At 44.2% G+C, this 24,592-nt stretch overlaps 1 protein-coding gene across 1 annotated transcript; it reads left to right on the top strand.

The window, feature by feature from the left end:
• The first annotated feature begins 1,909 nt into the window (after window positions 1–1,909).
• LOC118357402 (cerebellar degeneration-related protein 2-like) lies at window positions 1,910–24,548 on the top strand. Its single transcript, XM_052478160.1, has 6 exons — window positions 1,910–2,434; window positions 19,502–19,614; window positions 20,060–20,208; window positions 20,346–20,510; window positions 20,806–21,013; window positions 21,250–24,548. Exons 1-6 carry the CDS (start codon window positions 2,194–2,196, stop codon window positions 22,009–22,011), a joined length of 1,638 nt encoding a protein of 545 aa, XP_052334120.1. The 5' UTR covers window positions 1,910–2,193; the 3' UTR covers window positions 22,012–24,548.
• Window positions 24,549–24,592: the final 44 nt, after the last annotated feature.

The following is a 24,592-nucleotide window of genomic DNA, read 5'->3' as shown; positions in this document are numbered from 1 at the left end:
ATTGGTTCTGTTCAGAACGAAACGACTGGAAAATTATTTTGGTTCCAACTCCTGGTTTACAGCTCTTTTTGTGGGCAGTGGGCACATAGGCAGACCTGGCTCTCGAGAGAAGACAGGCTATGGCGGCCTCTCTCAACAGCAAGGCTTTGCTCACTGAGTCTATACATAGTCAAGGATTTTATTCCTTTTGGGTCAGTCACAGTGGTCAGGTATTCTGCCACTGTGTACTCTCTGTTTAGGGCCAGATAGCATTCTAATTTGTTCAGTTTTTTGGTTGATTCTTTTCAGTGTATCAAATAGTTGTATATTTTTCTCATAATTTGGTTGGGTCTAATTGTGCTGCCGTCCTGGGGCTCTGTGGGGTCTGTTTGTAGGAAAAATGCCTAGGGGGTGAATACTTTTGCAAGCCACTGTATCTTCCCCTACTAGTTGTACCACAACTATTTGCACATTGATAAAACACGGTACATAGCTGAAAATATAACACTTGACATGTCTATCTTTTTTATGTTAAATTATTATATTTTTTTGTTGATGTTGTTTTGTGTCTTCTCACTTTTGTTCATTGTTTATTTCACTTGCTTTGGCAATGTAAACATGTTTCCCATGCCAATAAAGCCTCTTTGAATTGAATTGGAGAGAGAGAGAGGCCTAGAGTTAGAGGGGGTAAACCATAGTTGAGAGCAGAAAGACTTGATTCAAACCAGCCTCCCTCCCTTTAGAAATCAAAGCAGCTGGATTCAGACTGGCTTTGTTGACAACAGTAGACCAGAGCTGAGCAGCTTTGCAATTCAAATGGGTGATTTGTGTAATGAAAGCAATGTGTGTTATTTCCCGCCATGAATGTATCACTGTAGGCTCAGTGATGATCTAATAATATAGCTCCCCTCTCTCAACCAATGCTGTGACCTAGTGCAAACTAAAGGGTGACATCCCTACAGACAGAATCCTCAGATCTCTATTCCTAATACTGTGTAGTAAACACACATATTTATCTCTTCCTGACATACTTACAGCACTTTGACCATATGTCCTGTCTTTACCCTGGCCTGGGGTGACCAAGCCCTTTTACTCAATCCCTCTCACACGGATAACTAGGGAGCTAGGAGTAGCCCGTATGCGTAGATCTAGGACCAGCTCCACCTCCCCCAATACTAGGGAGAAAACCGCACAACTGACCTTAGATCAGCGTCTGGGATCTATTGACATCCTCCTTTTTTCACTAAGCGAGATTAGTTACCTGTGATCGGCTCTCGCTATCAATACTGCTGCCATAAACTCACAGAGCTAAAGCTTTCATTGGGCAGAGTGCACTGAGTAATTAGTGTTCAGAGCCTGAGAGACGGAACCACATCCAGCTGAATAGACTGTTTTGATGGTGGTTGCTTGAAGTGAAAGATTGCCCCCTAGTGGCGCTATATGTGTGACACTCAAGCATTGCAATGAAATAGTGTCTGCTCTGCTGTGTTGCCTGGGGGGTAATTTGGGGGATGTGAATGATCTTCAATAGTGTGATTCACTGCTCCTCAATTGGCCCTCAGGCAACACAGCTACAATGGCTGTATTTCAATGCATGCATTTCATACACGTAGTGCACCGTGCATGCAAAATAGTCTGTGTAGGCCTACACTCACTTATGGAATCATAGTGAACAGAATTTTAATATTTGAATCTGTAAGCGTGGCTAACTCTACTGGAACACTTGGAGAAATGTGAACACCATATGGACCGTCTCTACATTGCCTAATGTTTATGTGTATTTGGGCAACATTTACATTCACCACAGCTTTGCCCCAGGAAGAGAAGGGCGAGAGACTATTGCGACATCTGCCACGTCTAGGCTACACAGCCTGTCTCTAGCGGTCTTCGTAACAGGATGGGACAGGGGTGAGAGAGAGGTGGGAGTGACAGAGAGAGGGGGGGGGGAGAGAGAGAGGGAAAACACACAAGTGTCAACAATTCAGTTTTATTTTAGACCAAACAAGTCCCCTATAAGAAACAATAATTAGGCAATTAAGACGTGATGTTTTAAAGCGGCGTTCGAGTCTCTCGTGTGTGTGTCGTTGTGTTTCGTTTAAAAACGGTGAAACGACCCACTATCTTGAGAAGGTTGTTTGGCACTGTTTTGTGGGACTGGGCGACTGCTGTCAAGAATAAACCCACGTTGTTTGTTTATCTGCTTCATCTGCCTAGATGCGGTTAACGTCACAGCTCTCTCCTCATTCTCGTGTGGCGGCAGTTGCTAATGTTATTCCAGTAGCGGGCGGGACAGTGAGTGTATGTGTGTGTCTGACTGTGGACCTGGTTTGTAATCGAGGTTCTTCTGGGCTGCAGGACAAGGCGGGTGGGAGTATCCGTGTTTCGATGCTAGGAATGGAGGAATTTGTTACCGAGGAGGAAGAGCCATGGTACGACCAGCAAGATCTCGAATCGGGTAAGTAGCGACGCATTTCTGGGGCCGCCGTTTGCAGCCAGCCGCATCCGCAATGTCAATGCACTTTTTCGTTATTGGTGAGCTCAGCTGTTCTTCTCAAACAAAGGCCTTTTTTGATGACGGAAGGCTTCTAGATCAGCTTGCGATGCTAAATTTGCCCGTGCATCTTGACAAATAAAAATATCAAATGCTATCGAAATGTGTAACCGCACTTGAATCTTTTGCTACTTTCTGACAACAATACATTGAAGGGATGGATACCAAGGGCCTTTGTGACGGTGATGGTAAAAATCGTTTCCTTCTGTGGTTGTTGTCATATGGCAAGAAAAACTGTTCTGTTGGTGGTCGTTAACAATGGATTACAATGTAATACATGAACAATAAATAGAAGGAAATAGATGTCGGCTGTCATCAATGCAATGCAATTGTTCTTTGTAGGTTGCTTATGGCAAAGTCTCAAACATTGTGTGCGAAAGGCATTTATTTGCACTAACATCCATTGTCCCACAAAATGTTGTAGGCCTAATTGACATTGGCAGCATTTGCCTTTAGCCTAATGCAAATTGACAAACACTTTCGGGGACTTTAACCTCTAACCCTATCTTCTTACCTCTTTTCACAACATCAACATAACAACACTAATGGAATAGAGCAGGGCTTCCTATAGCACTTAACCTGGTTTATGCAGTCAATTAGGTTGCATTGATTTCCTCATTCAATCATGACAGATTATGTTTTCCTTTTAGAATGTAGTGGCTTTCACAGCCAGTAGACTGTCATGTTCACGTCTCCATAATTCAATAAACAAGGAACATGTCATTTTAACCAGAAAGTGGTTGGTTGGGACAAAGAACATACATGAGGGCCAACACAGACAGGAAACATGCTTGACTTGCATATCCACTGGAATAGTGTAGATCGCTATTTTCAATCACTAGGCTATTCCCCAAAGATATTATTGCAGTAGCCTTTTCAACTACGGTCCAGGCCTTGTGCATCACCTCTGATCCACATAAATTCTATGGGACCATACTATTTGCATAATAATAACCTACTTCGTCTGTGCCTTCATACTGTACTATATAGATTGTGTAATGCCATAATTCAGCGGAACCTCTATTAGTCTGAATTCAATTTGAATGTGGTTGGCACAATAAGCTTCATTCATTCGGGGCGGCAGGTAGCCTAGTGGTTAGAGCGTTGGGCCAGTAACAGAAAGGATGTAGGATTGAATCCCTGAGCTGACAAGGTAAAAATCTGTCATTCTGCCACTGAACAAGGCAGTTAACCCACTGTTCCACAGAAGGCCCTCATTGTAAATAAGAATTTGTTCTTAACTGAGTTGCCTAGTTAAATAAAGGTTAAAATTACACTCATTTAAATGCATATTCAATATCCCAAGCTGCTGATAATGTATCTGCTGAGCTGTAGCCAATCATAGCTTGTCAAAGTTCTTGACAGATTTAGGGCTATTTCATCTCTCCCCTACTCTCTCGCTCCCTTCCTCACTCCATGATTCTTTTTCTGTCTGCCTTGCTCCCTGGCTCTTACCCTCCCTCTCTCTCAATCTCTTTTCCCTCGCTCCCTGCACTCCTTTCTTTTTCACTCCACGCTCATCCATAATCTCTCTATCGCTTCATCTCTTTGTTCCAATTATTAGGATATCTGCCACAGGCTGAGAGGAGATGATGTTATGCTTTGATGCTGCTATTGATTTGACCTCATGCACACAGACACACTATACACACACTATACACACACACTGGCACTGTGAGAGGAGAGGAGGCTGGAGGGGGAACTGAGTGTGGACACATCAGTAGACCTGAGGATAAAAATAAAGGCTGATGTGTCTTCACATTACTCAGAACGAGGGAGCGGGAGGGAAAGGAAGAGCAAAGAGTGGTAGAGAAAGAGAGACACTAGAAGATTACAGGATAACGACAGAATGAGATATGAGAGAGAAGGGAGAAAGCTAAAAAAAGAGCACAAGGCCCATGTCTCTCCATGTATCTCCCACTCTCTGCATCCACCCTCCCGCTCTACATCTCTCTGGTGCAGCCTGTATTCTCGGTGCCCCATGGCACACAGTGTTCCTGGCCTCTCAGAGCAGTGCCAGGTGTTGTATTTTGTGTTAGCTCAGAATGCTGAGCTCACCTCTGGTAGTGATACTGTGAGGTGCCAGCAGTCTATCAGAGAGGAAGACACACCGCTGGCGTTGGATCACCCTGCAGACAGAGGCACAGGCTCCATCATCAGGGGTGCCATTTGGCCACAGCGTTTAGGCAGAATGAGATGTGGTGAAAGCATTAAGGTCAAAAAGAGAACTTACATGCTGAGCAAGGCAGACATTTGATGGTGCAACGAGGCTATTTGTTGTTCTATACTGTAAGGAATCAACAAACATGATGCATCTATAATACACAGACTCAGACATTACCATGCATAGTAACACTGAGTAGAAAAACATATAAATGATCAGGGGTTCTTCAGCTGACCCCATAGGAGAACCCTTTGAATAATCCTTTTTTGGTTCCTGGTAGAATGCATTTGGTTCCAGTTAGAACCCTTTTGGGTTGGAACCAAAAAGGGTTCTACCTGGAACCAAAAAGTGTTGTCCTATGGCACATGTCTCAAACTCATTCCACGGAGGGCTGAGTGTCTGAGGGTTTGCACCTCCCTTGTACTTGATGATGAATTAAGGTCACTAATTAGTAAAGAACTCGCCACACCTGGTTGGCTTGGTCTTAATTGAAAGTGCAGACACTGGGCTCTCCATGGAATGAGTTTGACACCCCTGTCCTATGGAGACAACCGAAAAACCCGTTTGAAACCCTTTTACTAAGAGTATAAGGAACCCTTAGTACGACAGACCAAGGCTTGCTCTAGCCCAAACTCTGTGCTCAGCTGAAGCTATGTGACCAGCTGAGTCTTTAGGCCTGTTGGGACCCATTGGTTAACAGGGCTGGACTTACATCTGATGAGAGGGTTGTTATAGCATGCACCTGCTCGTATTACATGCAGCTTAATAACGCTTCAACAACCACCTCTCTGAGGCTTTAAATAGAGTTTGTTTCCTTGTTATCCTGCAGACAGAAACGTGTGTTGAATCATTTGCATACAGAATTTGAGCCTTCTGTGGTATTGACTACAGTGAAGTCGTGCGGAAGGGTTTGGTCTGCTATACGGCTTCTCTGCAGAAAAGGAAAGAAGGAAGGAGAGAAGGAGGAGAAAACAAGGAGAGGCCATGTTTTCCAGATTCCTGTGAATCCTATTGGAGAAATCCACCTCCAAAAACAACATTCACTGTTAAAAAAGGACAGCCATATTCCAAGCCAGGCATGTTTCCTTTCACAAGTGCACTGTACTGTACACATGCGCACACACACACATAAACGCAGGCACACACACACTTCCCCAGCATTAAGCCCCAACTGATTTGATGACAGGGCTCAGACAGTGGCTTTGATACCCAGACAGTACAGTATGTTCGTGTGTGTGTGTGTGTGTGTGTGTGTGTGTGTGTGTGTGTGTGTGTGTGTGTGTGTGTGTGTGTGTGTGTGTGTGTGTGTGTGTGTGTGCACACGCTTGTGCCTGCACTGTAAAAAAACACCCACAAATCTAGCTGTTTCAACTAATTATTATTAAGTAACTGGTTCCACAGCCGTTTTAGTTTACTCAACTTTTCGGTGAAAGTATTACCTGACCAAACAAAAAATTGTTGGCCCCAACTTCAGAAAACTTCAGTCAATTTAATGTGTTTTGCTCAACTTGTCTCATGTGATCATTCAACTGGAATGTATTATTTGTGCATCTTAACTAAAAAGTGCCATGCAACCAGTTATTCGTACAACATTGTCTACTTACATTTTTGATAACATTGTGCATGTTCAATTATTTGTCAACAAGTCCACACCTGGGATTTGAACTCAGAACCTCTTGGTTTATGGTGTTCTGATCTTCCTGCTACACCACCATGTCTGTTTCAATTATTAGTTCATCTGATCATTCTCTCATCATTGATTTTAATTGACTTATTTAAGCAATTTTAGGTTTTTCTGAATAGTTGTCTGTTGATTGGGTGTATTACTCTGTTTTAATGTTACTCCTTAAAATATTTTTTATTTCGTGTACTTTTAGCGGAGCTGAGATTTAAGTGCAAAGTGTAGTAATACATGTGAAGCCAGTCATTGACACAGATAAGTTGGCGTAGCAGGAAGCTTGGAATGCTGTGAACCAGGAAGTTTTGAGTTCAAATCCCCGGTGAGGACATGTTGAAAATACACAATGTAAGTCAAATGAATTGTATCTTAAAGGCACTGTGTGAGTAGCTAGTTCCACAGCCCTCTTTAGGTAAGATACCCAAATAATACTTCTTGAGACAATTTGAGCAAACACAGCATTTAAAGTTGACTGAATTTTTGCCTACATTTTCTCATGTTGGAGCTAAATTTGGGTCAACTAAAAATGTCAGGTTCAGGTAACACTTTGACCGAAAAGTTGAGTAAATGAAAAAAGGTTTGTGGAAACAGTTACTTAATAATATGTAGTTGAAACAACTAGGATTTTTTTGTTCATTGTGCCTGTGTGTGTGGGTTGTGACAGGAGTTTGACCCTCCCCCTAACAACAATATAACCCTATTCACTCTGCAAAAGCATTTCCCTCCGCTATGCATGCAGCCAATGTGTGTTCCTGCTTAGGCCCTCAAGAAGACATCCCCCAGTCAGTGTAACTGATACTGCTAAAACATGAAAAAAGAAAACCTGGAAAAACTATATCCAGGAAATACACATAATCCATTCCATTGTGACTGAGTCTGGGTGGTGATGTCATCCTTCATGCATCAGTTGACTTCCTGGTTTCCTTGTTTGGAGACAATGGTCTGTAGAGGGTATTGATTGGGATGTTTGGTGCTGAGAAACAGTGCTTGCTTCTCTCTCTCTCTCTCTCTCTCTCTCTCTCTCTCTCTCTCTCTCTCTCTCTCTCTCTCTCTCTCTCTCTCTCTCTCTCTCTCTCTCTCTCTCTCTCTCTCTCTCTCTCTCTCTCTCTCTCTCTCTCTCTCTCTCTCTCTCTCTCTCTCTCTCTCTCTCTCTCTCTCTCTCTCTCTCTCTCTCTCTCTCTCTCTCTCTCTCTCTCTCTCAGATACCAATACCACACAGCAGTGAACCATGGTGAACGTAAACAGTGGGTCAGTGATTGGATTCTGTGGATTTTCCAGGCAGTATTTGGTTCTGAGTTCTGCTGTTTGAAATCTAGGAGATCTGGCGTACAGCGGCCAGCAGCAGAGCTTACATGTTTACATAATCCAATTTCCCCTCTTGGAATAAAGGACAAGAGGATTTATGAGAGTAATGCTATCCAGGGCCCAGTTTCTCAAAACATTTCATCCAGAGCAAACTGATCCCGTGTTGTGTTAAATACTGCTACCCCTTTAGATGTGGTGCATCCTTGTTTGTGGAAGCAGAAAACTGAAACAAATCTCTAACATACCACATGTTACAGCAAATAGCTTTACAATAGCTTTACATTATCCTATAACATTTGGGTGGAATATTGTCTTTATACACTGAGTGTACAAAACATTAGGAACACTTGCACATTCCATGACCAGGTGAATCCAGGTGAAAGCTATGATCCCTTATTTATGTCACCTGTTAAATCCACTTCAATCAGTGTAGATGAAGGGGAGGAGACAGGTTAAAGAAGGATTTTTAAGCCTTGGGACAATTGAGACATGGACTGTGTATGTGTGCCATTCAGAGGGTCAATGGGAAAGACACAATATTTAAGTGTCTTTGAACGGGATATGGTAGTAGGTGTCAAGTGAACTGGTTTGAGTGTGTCAAGAACTGCAACGCTTCTGGGGTTTTCATGCTCAATAGTTTCCCGTGTATTTCAATAATGGTCCACCACCCAGAGGACATCCAGACAATTTGGCACAACTGTTGGAAGCATTGGAGTCTAAATGGGCCAGCATCCCTGTGGAACGCTTTCGACACCTTGTAATCCTTGCCCTGGTGAAATTGAGGCTGTTTTTAGGGCAAAAGGGTGTGCAACTCAAATTAAGAAGGTGTTCCTAATGTTTTGTACACTCAGTGTATGTCTTTCTAAAATGGCTTATTATGTTCTATAATGTTCCCGTAGCCACATTTTAACAAGCCCTATTCTATTCGACACTATTATTTTTTCAGACTGCCTTATTCTAACCGAGCAGTGGGACAGCACTGAAGCCACAGAACTAGAGATTATATTTCTATGATTGAAGCAGCCTCCTCATTCATTTAAAAAGTAAATGAATGCAGGGGGTGGATCAGCTTTAATATTGCAGATAGATTGTAGCTTCCATCAATGTAATTGTCTGCATCATTTCCAATCCCCCATATTTATTTTTGTAAATATATATATTTATATACAGTGCCTTCGGAAAGTATTCAGACCCCTGGACTTTTTCCACATTTTGTTACGTTACAGCATTATTCTAAAATGTATTAAATTGTTTTTTTTCCCTCATCAATCTACACACAATACCCCATAATGACAAAGCAAAAACTGTTCTTTAGACATTGAAATATCACATTTATTTAAGTATTCAGACCCTTTACTCAGTACTTTGTTGAAGCACCTTTGGCAGCGATTACAGCCTCAATTCTTCTTTAGTATGACGCTACAAGCTTGGCACACCTGTATTTGGGGAGTTTCTCTCATTCTTTGTAGATCCTCTCAAGCTCTGTCAGATTGAATGGGGAGCGTTGCTGCACAGCTATTTGCAGGTCTCTCCAGAGATGATCGATCGGATTCAAGTCTGGACTCTGGTTGGGCCACTCAAGGACATTCAGAGATTCGTCCCGAAGCCACTCCTGCGTTGTCTTGGCTGTATGCTTAGGGTCGTTGTCCTGTTAGAAGGTGAACCTTCGACCCAGTCTGAGGTCCTGAGCGCTCTGGAGAAGGCTTTCATCAAGGATCTTGATCCTGAAATGTCTTCCAGTCCCTGCCGCTGAAAAACATCCCCACAGCATGATGCTGCCACCATCATGCTTCACCGTAGGGATGCTGTCGGGTTTCCTCCAGACGTGAAGCTTGGCATTCAGCACAAAGAGTTCAATCTTGGTTTCTCAATCTTGTTTCTCATGTTCTGAGAATCTTTAGGTGCCTTTTGGCAAACTCCAAGCGGGCTGTCATGTGCCTTTTACTGAGGAGTGGCTTCCATCTGGCCACTACCATAAAGGCATAATTGGTGGAGTGCTGCAGAGGTAGTTGTACTTCTGGAAGGTTCTCCCATCTCCACAGAGGGACTCTAGAGCTCTGTCAGAGTGACCTCCCTGACCAAGGCCCTTCTCCCCCTTGCCCAGTTTGGCTAGGCGGCCAGCTCTAGGAAGAGTCTTGGTGGTTCCAAACGTCTTCCATTTACGAATGATGAAGGCCACTGTGTTCTTGGGGACCTTCAATGCTGCAGACATTTTTTGGTACTCTTTCCCAGATCTGTACCTTGACACAATTCTGTCTCGGAGCTCTACGGACAATTCCTTTGACCTCATGTCTTGGTTTTTGCTCTGACATGCACTGTCAACTGTGGGACCTTATATAGACTGCTGTGTGCCTTTCCGAATCATGGCCAATCTAATGAATTTACCACAAATGGACTCGAATCAAGTTGTAGAAACATCTCAAGAATGATCAATGGAAACAGCATGCACCTTAGCTCAATTTCGAGTCTCATAGCAAAGGTTCTGAATACTTATGTAAATAAGGTATTTCTGTTTTTTGTGTTTAATAAATTAGCAAACATTTCTAAAAAGTATGTTTTTTCTTTGTCATTATGGGGATTGTGTAGATTGTTGTATTTAATCCATTTTAGAATAAGGCAGTAACGTAACAAAATGTGGAAAAAGTCAAGTGGTCTGAATACTTTCCAAATGCACTTTATGTATATATACACATACATACATACCCACAAATGTATAAATATACATACATATACACACACATATAAATATTGTTAGCGAGTTTAACCCTTTGAGGAGTGACTTAGTGTTCTCTTCCTGGACGCTATATCATTCAGAATTGATTGAATTGACCATAGATTTTATATTGGAATGGTAATTAGCAGTCATGAAATAAAAATAGATGAAGTCATGTTTAACAAAGGATTGAATATGATGTCCATAGTCCTCAAAGTGTTAAAGCCCATTCCGTGGTACCTGTGTAGTAGCAAAGGCCCCACAGGAGTTCATTTAGCTGGGAGTGCAGCAGGCAGGTCTGTGTATTAGACCCTGCTGAGGGGCAGCTGGCAGCAGCCTGCTTTTCTCCTCATTAGTTTAATTGAGGCAAGACAGGACAAGACAGGACAAGACAGGGCAACAAGAGAGAGGAAACAGCATGGTTGAAAAGCAAGCGCTGGAACAAAATGATGTGTGTGCAACATGTTTCAGTGACGCATCCAATGTCTGCATTTACTGACTGAAGAAGCAGTTCAAATTCAATCCACTTTGTTTTTCAATGATCTTTACCAACAAGCACATTCGGAGCCTCTGGGACGTTTCTGGGCATGTTTGTGACATCACATAATTCACTTAGAACTCTGCATTCATGTGAGAGATTGTGTTTTTGATGTGTTTTAGGTCTGTTACTTTCGAGTGCGGTGCCAGTGGAGGTGCATGTTTGTTTTGTAAATCCGTAGAAAATGTGACTGGTTTTCCAAAATGTTTGTACAATCCATCATCATCAGAGCCTTAATCCGTTAGAAGAGCAGGAAAGTATACAGTGCGACAAAAAAAAAAAAATTATATATATATATATATAAAACAAGAATTTCTAACATTTTACCACATTACTCTGCAGTGGCTGCCTGGAAGCTCCACTCCCTATTAAATGGGTTGGTTGCAATTGATATGATATCATTGTAATGAATTTCCTCTTCTTCCGAAGAGGAGAGGCGAAACGGATCAGAGGACCAATACGCGGCGTGGTAATTGTCCATGGTTCTTTTTAATACGTTAAGGTACACATGAACAACTGACTACAAAAAACAAGAAATGTGAAAACTCAAAACAGTCCTATCTAGTGCAAAGACAGAGACAGGAACAATCACCCACAAACACACAGTGAAACACACAGTGAAATCAGAGACAACTAATGACACCTGCCTCTGATTGAGAACCATACTAGGCCGAAACATAGAAATACCCAAATCATAGAAAAACAAACAGACTGCCCACCCAACTCACGCCCTGACCATACTAACTAAATACAAAACACAGGAAATAAAGGTCAGAACGTGACAGTACCCCCAAAGGTGCGGACTCCGGCCGCAAAACCTTGACCTATAGGGGAGGGTCTGGGTGGGCGTCTGTCCGCGGTGGCGTTTCTGGCGCGGGACGCGGACCCCACTTCACAATTGTCTTAGTCCGCCTTATTGTCCGCCTCCGTGGCTTTCTCACCATGGCCACCCTTATCAATGACCCCACTGGACAGAGGGGCAGCTCTGGACAGACGGGCAGAAGCTCTGGACAGAGGGGCAGAAGCTCGGGACAGAGGGGCAGCTGCTCTGGCGCCTCTGGGCTGAGGGGCTCTGGCGCCTCTGGGCTGAGGGGCTCTGGCGCCTCTGGGCTGACTGGCGGCGCTGGGCAGACGGGTAGCTCAGACGGCACTGGAGAGGAAGGCTCTGGCGCCTCTGGGCAGAGGGGGACTGGCGCCTCTGGGCAGAGGGGGACTGGCGCCTCTGGGCAGAGGGGGACTGGCGCCTCAGACTTCGGCAGCGGCGCCGGACAGGCGGGACACTCCGGCAGCGGAGCCGGACAGGCGGGACACTCCGGCAGCGGCGCCGGACAGGCGGGACACTCCGGCAGCGGCGCCGGACAGGCGGGACACTCCGGCAGCGGCGCCGGACAGGCGGGACCACCTGCAGGGAGGAGACAGAGAGACAGCCTGGTGCGTGGGGCTGCCACAGGAACCACCAGGCTGGGGAGACCTTCAGGAGGCTTGGTGTTAGGAGGAGCCTGAAAGACCGGGCTGTGGGGGAGCACTGGAGCTCTGGTGTGCAACCTTGGCACCACTTCCCCAGGCTGGACAACTACTCTAGCCCGGACCCTCCAGAGTGCAGGCACAGGTTGAACCGGGCTGTGGGTAAGCACAGGAGATCAAGTGCTTACTACACGCACCTCTCCCTTAGGCTCCACTCCCACATTTGCCCGGCACGAGCGGAGCGCAGGCAGAGGACGCACAGCACCCTCCCAGCGCCCCGGAGACACAGCATGCAGAGCCGGCGCAGGATAACCTGGACCAAGACTGCGTACCGGCGACCAGACCCGCTGAGCAGGCACCATACGCCCTGGCTCAATGCCCACACTCGCATGGCACTTTCGGGGGGCTGCCCTATAGCGCACCAGGCTATGGGCACGCACTGGCGACACCGTGCGCTTAACCGCATAACACGGTGCCTGACCAGTAATGCGCTGCTTATCATAAGCACGAGGAGTGAGCTCAGGTCTGCTACCTGGCAAGTTGTGTAGTCCAGATTCTGCTCTGATGCTGGCCGCTGTTGTTGCTGCTGCTGCTGCTGCTGCTGTCGTCGCTGCTGTTTACCACGCCGCTTGGTCCGAGGTGGGTGGGTGATTCTGTAATGAATGTCCTCCTCTTCTTCCGAAGAGGAGAGGCGAAACGGATCAGAGGACCAATATGCGGCGTGGTAATTGTCCATGGTTCTTTTTAATACGTTAAGATACACATGAACAACTGACTACAAAAAACAAGAAATATGAAAACTCAAAACAGTCCTATCTGGTGCAAAGACAGAGACAGGAACAATCACCCACAAACACACAGTGAAACCCAGGCTACCTAAGTATGATTCTCAATCAGAGACAACTAATGACACCTGCCTCTGATTGAGAACCATACTAGGCCGAAACATATAAATACCCAAATCATAGAAAAACAAACATAGACTGCCCACCCTGACCATACTAACTAAATACAAAACACAGGAAATAAAGGTCAGAACGTGACAATCATACAAATTAGAGGTCGACCGATTAATTGGAATGGCCGATTAATTAGGGCCGATTTCAAGTTTTCATAACAATCTTTTTGGACACCGATTTAGCAGATTTATTTTTTTTACACCATTATTTAATCTTTATTTAACTAGGCAAGTCAGTTAAGAACACACTCTTATTTTCAATGACGGCCTAGGAACGGTGGGTTAACTGCCTTGTTCAGGGGCAGAACGACAGATTTTTACCTTGTTAGCTTGGGGATTCAATCTTGCAACCTTACAGTTAACTAGTCCAACGCTCTATCAAATGTATTTATATACCCTTCGTACATCAGCTGATATCTCAAAGTGCTGTACAGAAACCACCTGCTTCACGAGGAGCCTGCCTGTTACGTGAATGCAGTAAGCCAAGGTAAGTTGCTAGCAAGCATTAAACTTAACTCATAAAAAACAATCAATCATAATCACTAGTACACTAGTATAACTACACATGGTTAGATGATATTATTAGTTTATCTAGCGTGTCCTGCGTTGCATATAATCGATGTAGTGCGTATTCGCAAAAAAGGACTGTCGTTGCGCCAATGTGTACCTAACCATGAACATCAATGCCTTACTTAAAATCAATACGCAGAAGTATATATTTTTAAACCTGCATATTTAGCTAAAAGAAATCCAGGTTAGCAGGCAATATTAACCAGGTGAAATTGTGTCACTTCTCTTGCGTTCATTTTATGCAGAGTCAGGGTGGTCCTTCTGTGGCTCAGTTGGTAGAGCATGGCGCTTGTAACGCCAGGGTAGTGGGTTCGATTCCCGGGACCACCCATACGTAGAATGTATGCACACATGACTGTAAGTCGCTTTGGATAAAAGCGTCAGCTAAATGGCATATATTATTATATTATAGTATATGCAACAGTTTGGGCAGCCTAATTTGCCAGAATTTTACGTAATTATGAAACAACATTGAAGGTTGTGCAATGTAACAGGAATATTTAGACTTATTGATGCCACCCGTTAGATAAAATACGGAACGGTTCCGTATTTTACTGAAAGAATAAACGTCTTGTTTTCGAGATGATAGTTTCTGGATTTTACAATATCAATTACCTAAGGCTCGTATTTCTGTGTGTTATTATGTTATAATTAAGACTATGATTTGATAGAGCAGTCTGACTGTGCGATGGTAGACAGCAGCAGGCTCGTAAGCATTCATTCAAACAGCACTTTCATGCGTTTTGCCAGCAGCTCTTCGCAATGCTTCAAGCGTTGTGCTGTTTATGACTTCAAGGCAATCAACTCCCGAGATTAGGCTGGTGTAACCGATGTGAAATGGCTAGCTAGTTAGCGGAGTGCGCGCTAATAGCGTTTCAAACGTCACTCTCTCTGAGACTTGGAGTGGTTGTTCCACTTGCTCTGCATAGGTAACGCTGCTTCGAGGGTGGCTGTTGTCGATGTGTTCTTCGTTTGAGACTAAGAAGGGTCGAGGGGTGGGACGGAAGCTATACTGTTACACTGGCAATACTAAAGTGCCTATAAGAACATCCAATAGTCAAAGGTATATGAAATACAAATGGTATAGAGAGAAATAGTCCCATAATTCCTATAATAACTTCAACCTAAAACATCTTACCTGGGAATATTGAAGACTCATGATAAAAGGAACCACCAGCTTTCATATGTTCTCATGTTCTGAGCAAGGAACTTAAATGTTAGCTTTCTTACATGGCACATATTGCACTTTTACTTTCTTCTCCGACACTTTGTTTTTGCATTATTTAAACCAAATTGAACATGTTTCATTATTTATTTGAGGCTAAATTGATTTGATTGATGTATTATATTAAGTTAAAACAAGTGTTCATTCAGTATTGTTGTGATTGTCATTATTACATTTTATTTTTATTTTTAAATCGTCCGAATTAATCGGTATCGGCTTTTTTTTGGGACCTCCAATAATCAGTATCGGTATCGGCGTTGAAAAATCATAATCGGTCAACCTCTGATACAAATGTTGCAATTTGTGTGATATGTTAAAAATCCAATTTGTGCATTATGTTGCGAATTTGTTGTGTTTAAGATCATGCCTGTTCTTTCTGTTTCTGGACGCTATTAAAAACAATAAACATACAGTATATCATCTCATGGAAGGTCAGATTAGTAGAATGAACGTTTGTTATCGATCGACTGGAGTATTGATCAGTAATCACAGTGTGCATCATTCTCCTCAACCTTGTTGTCAGCTCAGCCCAGTCTCTCCATTGAGAATGATTATATTCCCATCGAGCTGTTGTGTGTTTTCCATCTCAGATATGGCCACAGGTCCCAAAACACATCTCGCTGCTGAGTCAGACATGAAAATATAGACAATGTATCCTGCTGACTCACTCTGAAATCAGAATGCAGTGCAGCCCACTCCTGTTTGGCTGGGCCCCCAATGGCCCCACATCACTTTCAATATCTCTCATTTAGTTTTTCCCCCCCACTCCGCAACAGACTAACTCTACTGATCAAAAATATAAACGGAACAATGCAACAGTTTCAAAGATTTTACTGAGTTACTGTTCATATAAAGAAATCAGTCAATTGAAATATATTTGTTTGGCCCTAGGCTATGGATTCCACATGACTGGGAATACAGATATGCATTTGTTAGTCACGGATACCTTAAAGAAAAGTTAGGGGTGTGGATCAGAAAACCAGTCATGTGGAATCCACGTGACTGGTTTGTGACCACCATTTGCGACCACCATTTGCCTCATGCAGCGACACATCTCCTTCGCATAGAGTTGATCAGGCTGTTGATTGTGCCCTGTGGAATGTTGTCCCACTCCTCTTCATTGGCTGTGCTAAGTTGCTGGATCTTGGGGTGAACTGGAACACGCTGTCGTACACGTTGATCCAGAGAATCACAAACATGCTCAACGGGTGACATGTCTGGTGAGTCAGCTTCCAGGAGTTGTGTACAGATCCTTGTGACATGGGGCTTTGCATTATCACGCTGAAACATGAGGTGACGGAGGCAGATGAATGGCACGACAATGGGGCCTCAGGATCTCGTCACGATATCTCTGTGCAGTCAAATTGCCATCAATAAAATGCAATTGTATTCGTTGTCCGTAGCTTATGCCTGCCCATACCATAACCCAACTCCCACCATGGGGCACTCTGTTCACAACATCAGCAAACCGCTGACTCATACGACGACATACACACTACGCTGTATGCCATCTACCCAGTACAGTTTAAATGAGGATTTATCCAGGAAGAACACACTTCTCCAGCGTACTAGTGGCCATCAAAGGTGAGCAGTTGCCCACTGATGTCGGTTACAACACCGAACTACAGTCAGGTCAAGACCCTGGTAAGAACGATGAGCACGCAAATGAGCTTCCCTGAGAGGTTTCTGACAGTTTGTGCAGAAATTCTTCGCATGTTCAAACCCACAGTTTCATCAGCTGTCCGGGTGGCTGGTCTCAGACGATCCCCCAGGTGAAGAACCCAGATGTGGCGGTCCTGGGCTGGCGTGGTTCCACGTGGTCTGCCGTTGTGAGGCCAGTTGGATGTACTGCCAAATTCTCTAAAACAAAATTATGGTTAAAAAAAAATATATATATTTCTTTATATACAGTACCAGTAAAATGTTTGGACACACCTACTCATTCCAAGATTTTCATCTATTTTTACTATGTTCTACATTGTATAATAATAGTGAAGACATCAAAACTATGAAATAATACATATGGAATCATGTAGTAACCAAAAAAGTGTTAAACAAATAAAAATATATTTTCTTTAAAGTAGCCACCCATTGCCTTGATGACAGCTTTGCACACTCTTGGCATTCTCTCAACCATTTCAGTTAACAGGTCTGCCTTGTAAAAAAGTTAATTTGTGGAATTTCCTTTCCTTCTTAATGCATTTGAGCCTATCAGTTATTTTATGACAACGTAGGTGTGACGGAATTCTTTGTCCTCCTCTGACGAGGAGTAAGAAATGTCGGACCAATGCGCAGCGTGTTCATGATGTTTATTGACTGAACACTGAAAATACAAAATAACAATGTGAAATAAACGAAAACCGAAACAGTCCTGAAAGGTGCAGAAAACACTAGACAGAAAATAATCACCCACAAAACACAGGTGGGAAAAGGCTACCTAAGTCAGAGACAACGAACGACACCTGCCTCTGATTGAGAACCATACCAGGCCCAACACATAAACACAACATAGAAAAAAGAACAGACTACCCACCCCAACTCACGCCCTGACCATACTAAAACAAAGACATAACAAAGGAACTAAGGTCAGAACGTGACAGTAGGGGGATATACAGAAGATAACCCTATTTGGTAAAAGACCAAGTCCACATAATGTTAAGAACAGCTCAAATAAGCAAATAGAAATTACAGTCCATCATGATGATGATGATGATGGACTGTCATTTCTCTTTGCTTATTTGAGCTGTTCTTTCCATAATATGGACTTAGCCCTATTTGGTATAAGACCATCTTCTGTACACCCCACCTACCTTGTCACAACAGAACTGATTGGCTCAAACGCATTAAGAAGGAAAGAAATTCCATAAATTAACTTTTAACAAGGCGCACCTTTTAATTGAAATGCATTCCTGAATGCAAACCCTCGTACTGGCTTTCTTCAAAGAAATGAATATGACATTTTCTGGCAACATTGCTGGTGGCCATTCCTGCCGTCAGCATGCCAATTACACGGCCCCTCAAAACTTGTGGCATTGTGTACATTTTAGAGTACCCTTTTATTGTCCCCAGTACAATGTGCATCTGTGTAACGATCATGCTGTTTAATCAGCTTATTGATATGCCACGCCTTTCAGGTGGATACATTATCTTGGCAAAGGAGAAACACTCACTTACAGGGATATAAAACATTTGAAAGAAATGTGCTTTTTGTGCTTATGGAAAATGTTATTTCAGCTCATGAATCATGGGACCAACACTTCACATGTTGCATTTCTATTTTTGTTCAGAGTATGATTTCCATAAAATGAGAGAGAGAGTAGGATTCTCTGTCTAGACTGAATGTTAATGCCATTTATTGTTACACTACTAGAAGAGTGGTTAACAACTCTCTTCCAGGTGGAACGCGACTAGACGTTTTCATTCGAGCCCACACTCAATTTCATATCGCCTCACTTTCTACACATTCACACCTCCTCCACCCCACTGCAGAGAGGCTGCAGAACCTCTTTCTGTCATATAGTTTCTATGGAGCGGTGGTGTATTGTCTTTTGAACTTGGCACACATATCAGTGATGTTCACTGACAGAGATACAAGGGTAAAAATAGAGGAAATCTTTAGAGAGAGACATGGTGCCTAGATGGGCTCTTTTAATTTGTATCATTCTCTCTCCTGAATACGCCCTTTCTCTCTCTCTCTCTCTCTCTCTCTCTCTCTCTCTCTCTCTCTCTCTCTCTCTCTCTCTCTCTCTCTCTCTCTCTCTCTCTCTCTCTCTCTCTCTCTCTCTCTCTCTCTCTCTCTCTCTCTCTCTCTCTCTCTCTCTCTCTCTCTCTCTCTCTCTCTCTCTCTCTCTCTCTCTCTCTCTCTCTCTCTCTCTCTCTCTCTCTCTCTCTCCCAGTCCCTCTTTCTTTGTCTCCCTCTCTTCTATCTAGGTCCAGGATGATCTTGTTTATCTCTGTGTATCTCAGGAGGAATGTTTTGATGTTTGATTGTCCTGCTTGCAGCTGTTCTTAAAACCCTGCTGAAAATGGCTTGGTGCATCATCATGATCGTAGATTAAAACCTGTTACCGTAGGAACTATGTGTTCTGCGGTGGCTGTCATGCGGACCAGTGCAGGCTGAAATTCTATATTTTGTATCTTCACTGACATCACTCATAGATTTGGTTCTATCTGACTAGCAAAGAGAAACCTCTTCCTAATGCTGTCCTATTTAGATAATTTGTTACAGCTGAGCTCTCAAAACAAACCATCGCTCCCCCTCGCTCCCTCCAATCTATCTCCCTCTCCATCTCCCATGGCCCTCTCCATCACTCATCTCTGTCTCCCCTCCCTCCCTCCCTCCCCCTCTCTCTCTAGACCTCCACTTGGCGGCGGAGCTGGGGAAGACTCTGTTAGAGAGGAACAAGGAGCTGGAGGATTCTCTACAGCAGATATACATCACCAATGAGGAGCAGGTGCAGGAGATCGAGGTAAGACGAGGGCCAAGTGTCAACAGCTCCATGGATAGATCTAGGTCTATTGAGATAGCATCTCAATAGACCAAACTCTAATGTAACCCCAACTCCATAAGTAAGGTGTAGATTGGATAACAACCGACTTGTCCCTCTGACTGAGCAGAGTCAGGTGATGCAGGAAGTTGGCACAATATAGCAGTACATCAACCCATTGAAATGGTTCACTGTTCACAACCAAGGGGTTTTAGAGTTAACAGAGTACCATAGGCAGCAGAGTGGATAGAAGTGTCCCCCTTAACCAGTGATACTATGGTCAGAAAGTATCCATCCCCCTAATGGCTCCGGTTAGGATTGGGTAGGGGACCATGACCCCAAAATGTTCCTCTGTTTATGATCATGTGTGTATGTAGGTATATGTGTGTACAGGATATAAACATCCAGTATGTGTGTCTCTGTGCAGTACCTGGTTAAGCAGCTTGAGGTGCTGAGGGAAATGAATGAGCAGCATGCTAAGGTGTACGAGCAGCTAGACGGGACAGCCAGAGAACTGGAGCTCACCAACCATAAACTGGTTCTGGACAGCAAGGCCTCGCAGCACAAGATAGAGAGGTCAGTGTCACACACACACACTCACACACACACACACACACACACACACACACACACACACACACACACACACACACACACACACACACACACACACACACACTAACCCCCCTTTCTCTCTTCCCTGGCTCTCGCAGGTTGACAGGGACCATCGAGACCCTACAGACTCAGGTGGAGTCTCTCTCTGGGCAGGTGGAACAGCTCCACTCCCTGGAGCAGCTTAGGGTCCGGAGGGAGAAAAGGGAGCGACGCAAGACCATCGCCTCCTTCCCTTGCCTTAGGGAACTCTGCACCGCACCAAAGTGAGGGCTAATAGCCCCCTACCGCTCCCTTTGTTCAGTAGCCTACTCAACAATGTTTATTTAGCTAAGCAATCACACTCAAATCTTTGTTTACTGGATCTCAAGGTCCCCAGACTATGTTAGAGGAGCTTTGTAGGTGGATGCTTGACTCTCTATCTGGCAGGTACAAGTAAGTTAGCTCATATTGTGTGTATCTGTGTGTCTCTATCTGTCTGTCTGTCTGTCTGTCTGTCTGTCTGTCTGTCTGTCTGTCTGTCTGTCTGTCTGTCTGTCTGTCTGTCTGTCTGTCTGTCAGTTATGAGGATGGGTTCGTGGTGGGCCGCTCAGACAGTTTCACCTCAGAGGCTAAACGGCAGCCAGCAGAGGAGGAGAACGAGCGTCTAAGAGAGGCGGTGTCGGCGCTGCGCTCGGCCGTGAGGGCGGAGCGGGGACGCAGGGAGGGGGCGGAGAGAGAGTGTCACGTCCTCCTGGGGGAGTTCTCCCGTCTGGAGACACGCGTGCAGGTCAGAATCATTCCTATTTTCACTCCATTTAATATTCCAAAATGAGTGCCTCAAGTTTTTTTTATGGTTTCATGTTCGACTACGTTGAATCCAACTAATGTTTTTTTTTCAGATTTTTCCTGATTCAAATATAGTAGAGCTACCTTATTTTCCCTCTTTTCTAGGAGAATACAAATATTGATTGGTTTATTGACTGACTGACTGACTGATTGACTTGTTGACTTATTGATTGACAGGGTGCGGAGAGCTGCCAGGTACGGATCCATGAACTAGAGTCAGAGCTCCAGGAACTCCAGCAGCTCCGACGGGCGAGGACCCTCCTCCTTTGCAGCGAGGACGACGGCGTGGGCTTCACCCAGACCCTCCTCAACAACACCCCCGAAACAGACACCATGGAGGGGGAGGGAGGAGAAGTGGGTGGAGGGATCAGGGATGAGGGCGAGGGGGGAGGAGGCTTAAGCGGAGAGTCGTTACCTGCCTCCAGCCCCGTCAGGAAGAGCTGCAGCGACACGGCGCTGAATGCCATCGTGGCCAGGGACGCATCCGGGAGGAGAAGAGGGAGCTACGCGATCCACGCCAACAGCGTCCGTAAGAGAGGGATGTCCATCCTGAGGGAGGTGGACGAGCAGTACCACGCTCTGCTGGAGAAGTATGAGGAGCTGTTAGGGAAGTGCCGGCGCCACGAGGAGTCCCTGTGTCACACAGGGGTGCAGACCTCGCGCCCCGTCTCCAGGGACCCCTCCATGAAGGATTGCGCCATGGGCTCCACCCCTGCACCCCCGCCCACCCCCACCGAGTCCCCCTCCACCCCCGAGGCCATGGAGAGCATCAGTAAGCAGGTGGAGGCGGTGGATAAGCGGCTGGGCCAGAACACGCCAGAGTATAAGGCTCTGTTCAAGGAGATCTTCTCCCGTATTCAGAAGACCAAGACAGAAATCAAAACTACCAAAGCCACCAAAGCCCCTAAAGCCAGCAAATCTGGCAAGTCTAGTAAATAAGAATGATAGTGGACTGGCTTGGTAGCATAATGCTTTTTTCATGCTTAAAGCGCTTCAGATTGTAAGGGGGCAACATGCCTCATACACTACCGATGTGTAGCACTTGTGAGTAGGCTTCTGTACGGGGTAAGGTCTCCTGTCTGCTTCTGTTACTAAGTACCAATCGACCAATATGCTACTAAAACCAATCTACTGCTAATGCTATCCGCTATTAGCACCTGCCTACCTTTTCCCTTGAGATCGAACACATTCTTTCAGCTCTCTTTTGCTAGCTAACTCACAGGTAGGATACCTGTCACCCACAACCTGTTGGACATGGATAGAATAGGTGCACTAAACACCCAATGCTTCACAGTAAAAACAGTACTGTTGATTCTCCACCTCAACAATGACCTCAGTTCTCCAAATGTTGGATTGTACTGAAACAAAACATTTATGTTGGACAAATAACAAGTCAACTCAAGGTTCTACCTTCAGACCCTGCTGTGCTCCCCCAGCCTACATCGCCTACTGTCCGCCTGAACAATGGACTTAAGATGCCAACAAAAGCAAAACAGTAAATGTATGACTTTCTGCCCAGAGGACATTGCGACCTTGTCTTGCACTGCGCTGTGACTGTATACTTGTGACCTTAGTACTGTATTTTATACTCTAGAGGTGCTTACCTTCCAGGTCCGGAGAGACATAAGCAATTAGTGTCTTGTCAGAATGTCACAGGGCTGGAACCGGGTTCGAGGTACACATTGACTCTTGGGGCAATCCTGAAAGAAGACCAATGTTCATATTTTCTGTTTGTGGTGGTGTCAAGATTTGTTCTAGCAGTGCCCAGAGACTCCTGTAACCCTGGAATTGAATGGTAGTTGGCTGGGTATGTCCACTAGCCTAGCGCTAGCTATAGCTGCAGTCTGTGTACTGACAAGATGCAACAGACAATCCAAACAGATGGTTGTCTTTTCTGTTTCCTGGGGCATTATCAACACTCTCGCTATATTAGGTAAAGGTACAACTGACGCATGGTCAAGTCAAATGTGATGTTTTAAACTGTCAATATTTCGGGGTCTCGTTCCATTTATGCAGTTTTTTTGATTGTCGGGTTGATGATTTTCATCCTCCACTACAAACAAAACGCGGTGGGAAAGAACGCTGGGATTGTATTGCAAATTGTAACGTTAAGCCTAAGACACATTTTTACGTTAAGCCTGTTTAGACAAAAGTTGCTTTAGACAGGAAGTGATGGATTATTATATAGCCTAACCACCACCAGTATTACTAACCATTAAACCTGGTCTGTTAACACTAACCCAGCTCACTAACTAAACACTGACACTACTGCTGCTGCATTGCACCTTACAGCATACAGTAGGAGCAATGCCCCTGTCTTGGCTAGCAACACTCCAACCACCTTTCCTTATTATCATGAATGTTATAGTGGTTGCATTACTTTGAATCATGTACTCACATTGTAATGCCATACCATATGGGGAGGAGAAAATGTACTCAGCAATGCACCTGCAGTATACAGGAAACAGTATGTATTTCTTAGAGCTAACTAACTCAAGGTCTTAAACTCAACGGAAGCTTCAAACCTATTATAGCAGCCACAGCATTTGGCGACAGATCAATGCTGGTGTGGCGTTGTTAAAGTAAAGCTGTCGAGTGGAAGAAAATGAGGAAAGAAAAGAGAAGTCAACAGAATCATTTAATTAAAGCAGAAAAGTCTTCTTGTTTGCTCCACGGTGTTATAATGGGTTGAATGTGCCAGTTCCAAGCGGAGTTTTATTTTCCTCTCAGGGTCAATCAAGTGTTACTGAGTGAAGAAAAAGGGTATGATGTCTTGTGGAGGCTTACTGTCAGTCTGTCATAGCAATGTTCACTCCTGGTCCTGGAGGGCCGCAGTTTGTGCAGGCTTTTCCCACAGCCCAGCATTCAGCTGTACTGCTGGGCTGTAACAAAAGCCTGCACTCCCTGTAGCTCTTCAGGGCAAGAAGATAAGGACACTGTATCATAGTAATGGTAACAGAAAAGGTTCCGATATATTCTAAGAGGGAACAATGCCAAAATGGAACCATTTGACTGTCCTTTGATGGCTCCTTGGCTTTCTCTGTACTGTAATGTTTTACAGATTGCACTTTGAAAAAAATAATGTTTCTGCCTCCTCATTTCTTGTGTATTTATACATGGATATTTACTTATTATTACATGTGTATTTATTCCATTATTGTGTGTCTGTGAGCATTAATTCATGATAACAACACTTATCTGCTATGGTGCCTATATGTGATTGTATTATTGATATACTGTATCTTTAGAATGAAAATCATACTTGGTTTTTATTTAGCTATCTACTCAACCTTTGTCATTCACATGAGCATATTATTAGTTTTATTAGCTTCTAGTTAGCCTTTGGCACCATAGGTTTGCCATTGTAGCAAGCCATGTTAACTCTCTCTCATTGGACTAAGAACCATTCTTGTTGTGGCATTCTGTATCATTGACTAACTTGTCTGCTCTGTGCAAATAAAGCATTGGAATTTAAATATGTCTCTTTGTGGCTGGTATTGTTATATTACGGTGGTAGGCC

This window comes from Oncorhynchus keta, chromosome 24 (genome assembly GCF_023373465.1).
Source record: "Oncorhynchus keta strain PuntledgeMale-10-30-2019 chromosome 24, Oket_V2, whole genome shotgun sequence".
In the NCBI taxonomy this organism is placed as follows: domain Eukaryota; kingdom Metazoa; phylum Chordata; class Actinopteri; order Salmoniformes; family Salmonidae; genus Oncorhynchus; species Oncorhynchus keta.
Note: the sequence above shows the minus strand (reverse complement) of the source record. Positions and strands in the feature narration are given on the sequence as shown.

What these genes read in the sequence shown, in the direction of transcription:
- LOC118357402 (XM_052478160.1), top strand. Translation starts at nt 2,194, where the DNA reads ATGCGGTTAACGTCACAGCTCTCTCCTCATTCTCGTGTGGCGGCAGTT. An exon ending in AGCAGGTGCAGGAGATCGAG is followed by an intron (nt 19,615 to 20,059) that starts GTAAGACGAGGG and finishes GTCTCTGTGCAG; the next exon opens with TACCTGGTTAAGCAGCTTGA. An exon ending in GAACTCTGCACCGCACCAAA is followed by an intron (nt 20,511 to 20,805) that starts GTGAGGGCTAAT and finishes TCTGTCTGTCAG; the next exon opens with TTATGAGGATGGGTTCGTGG.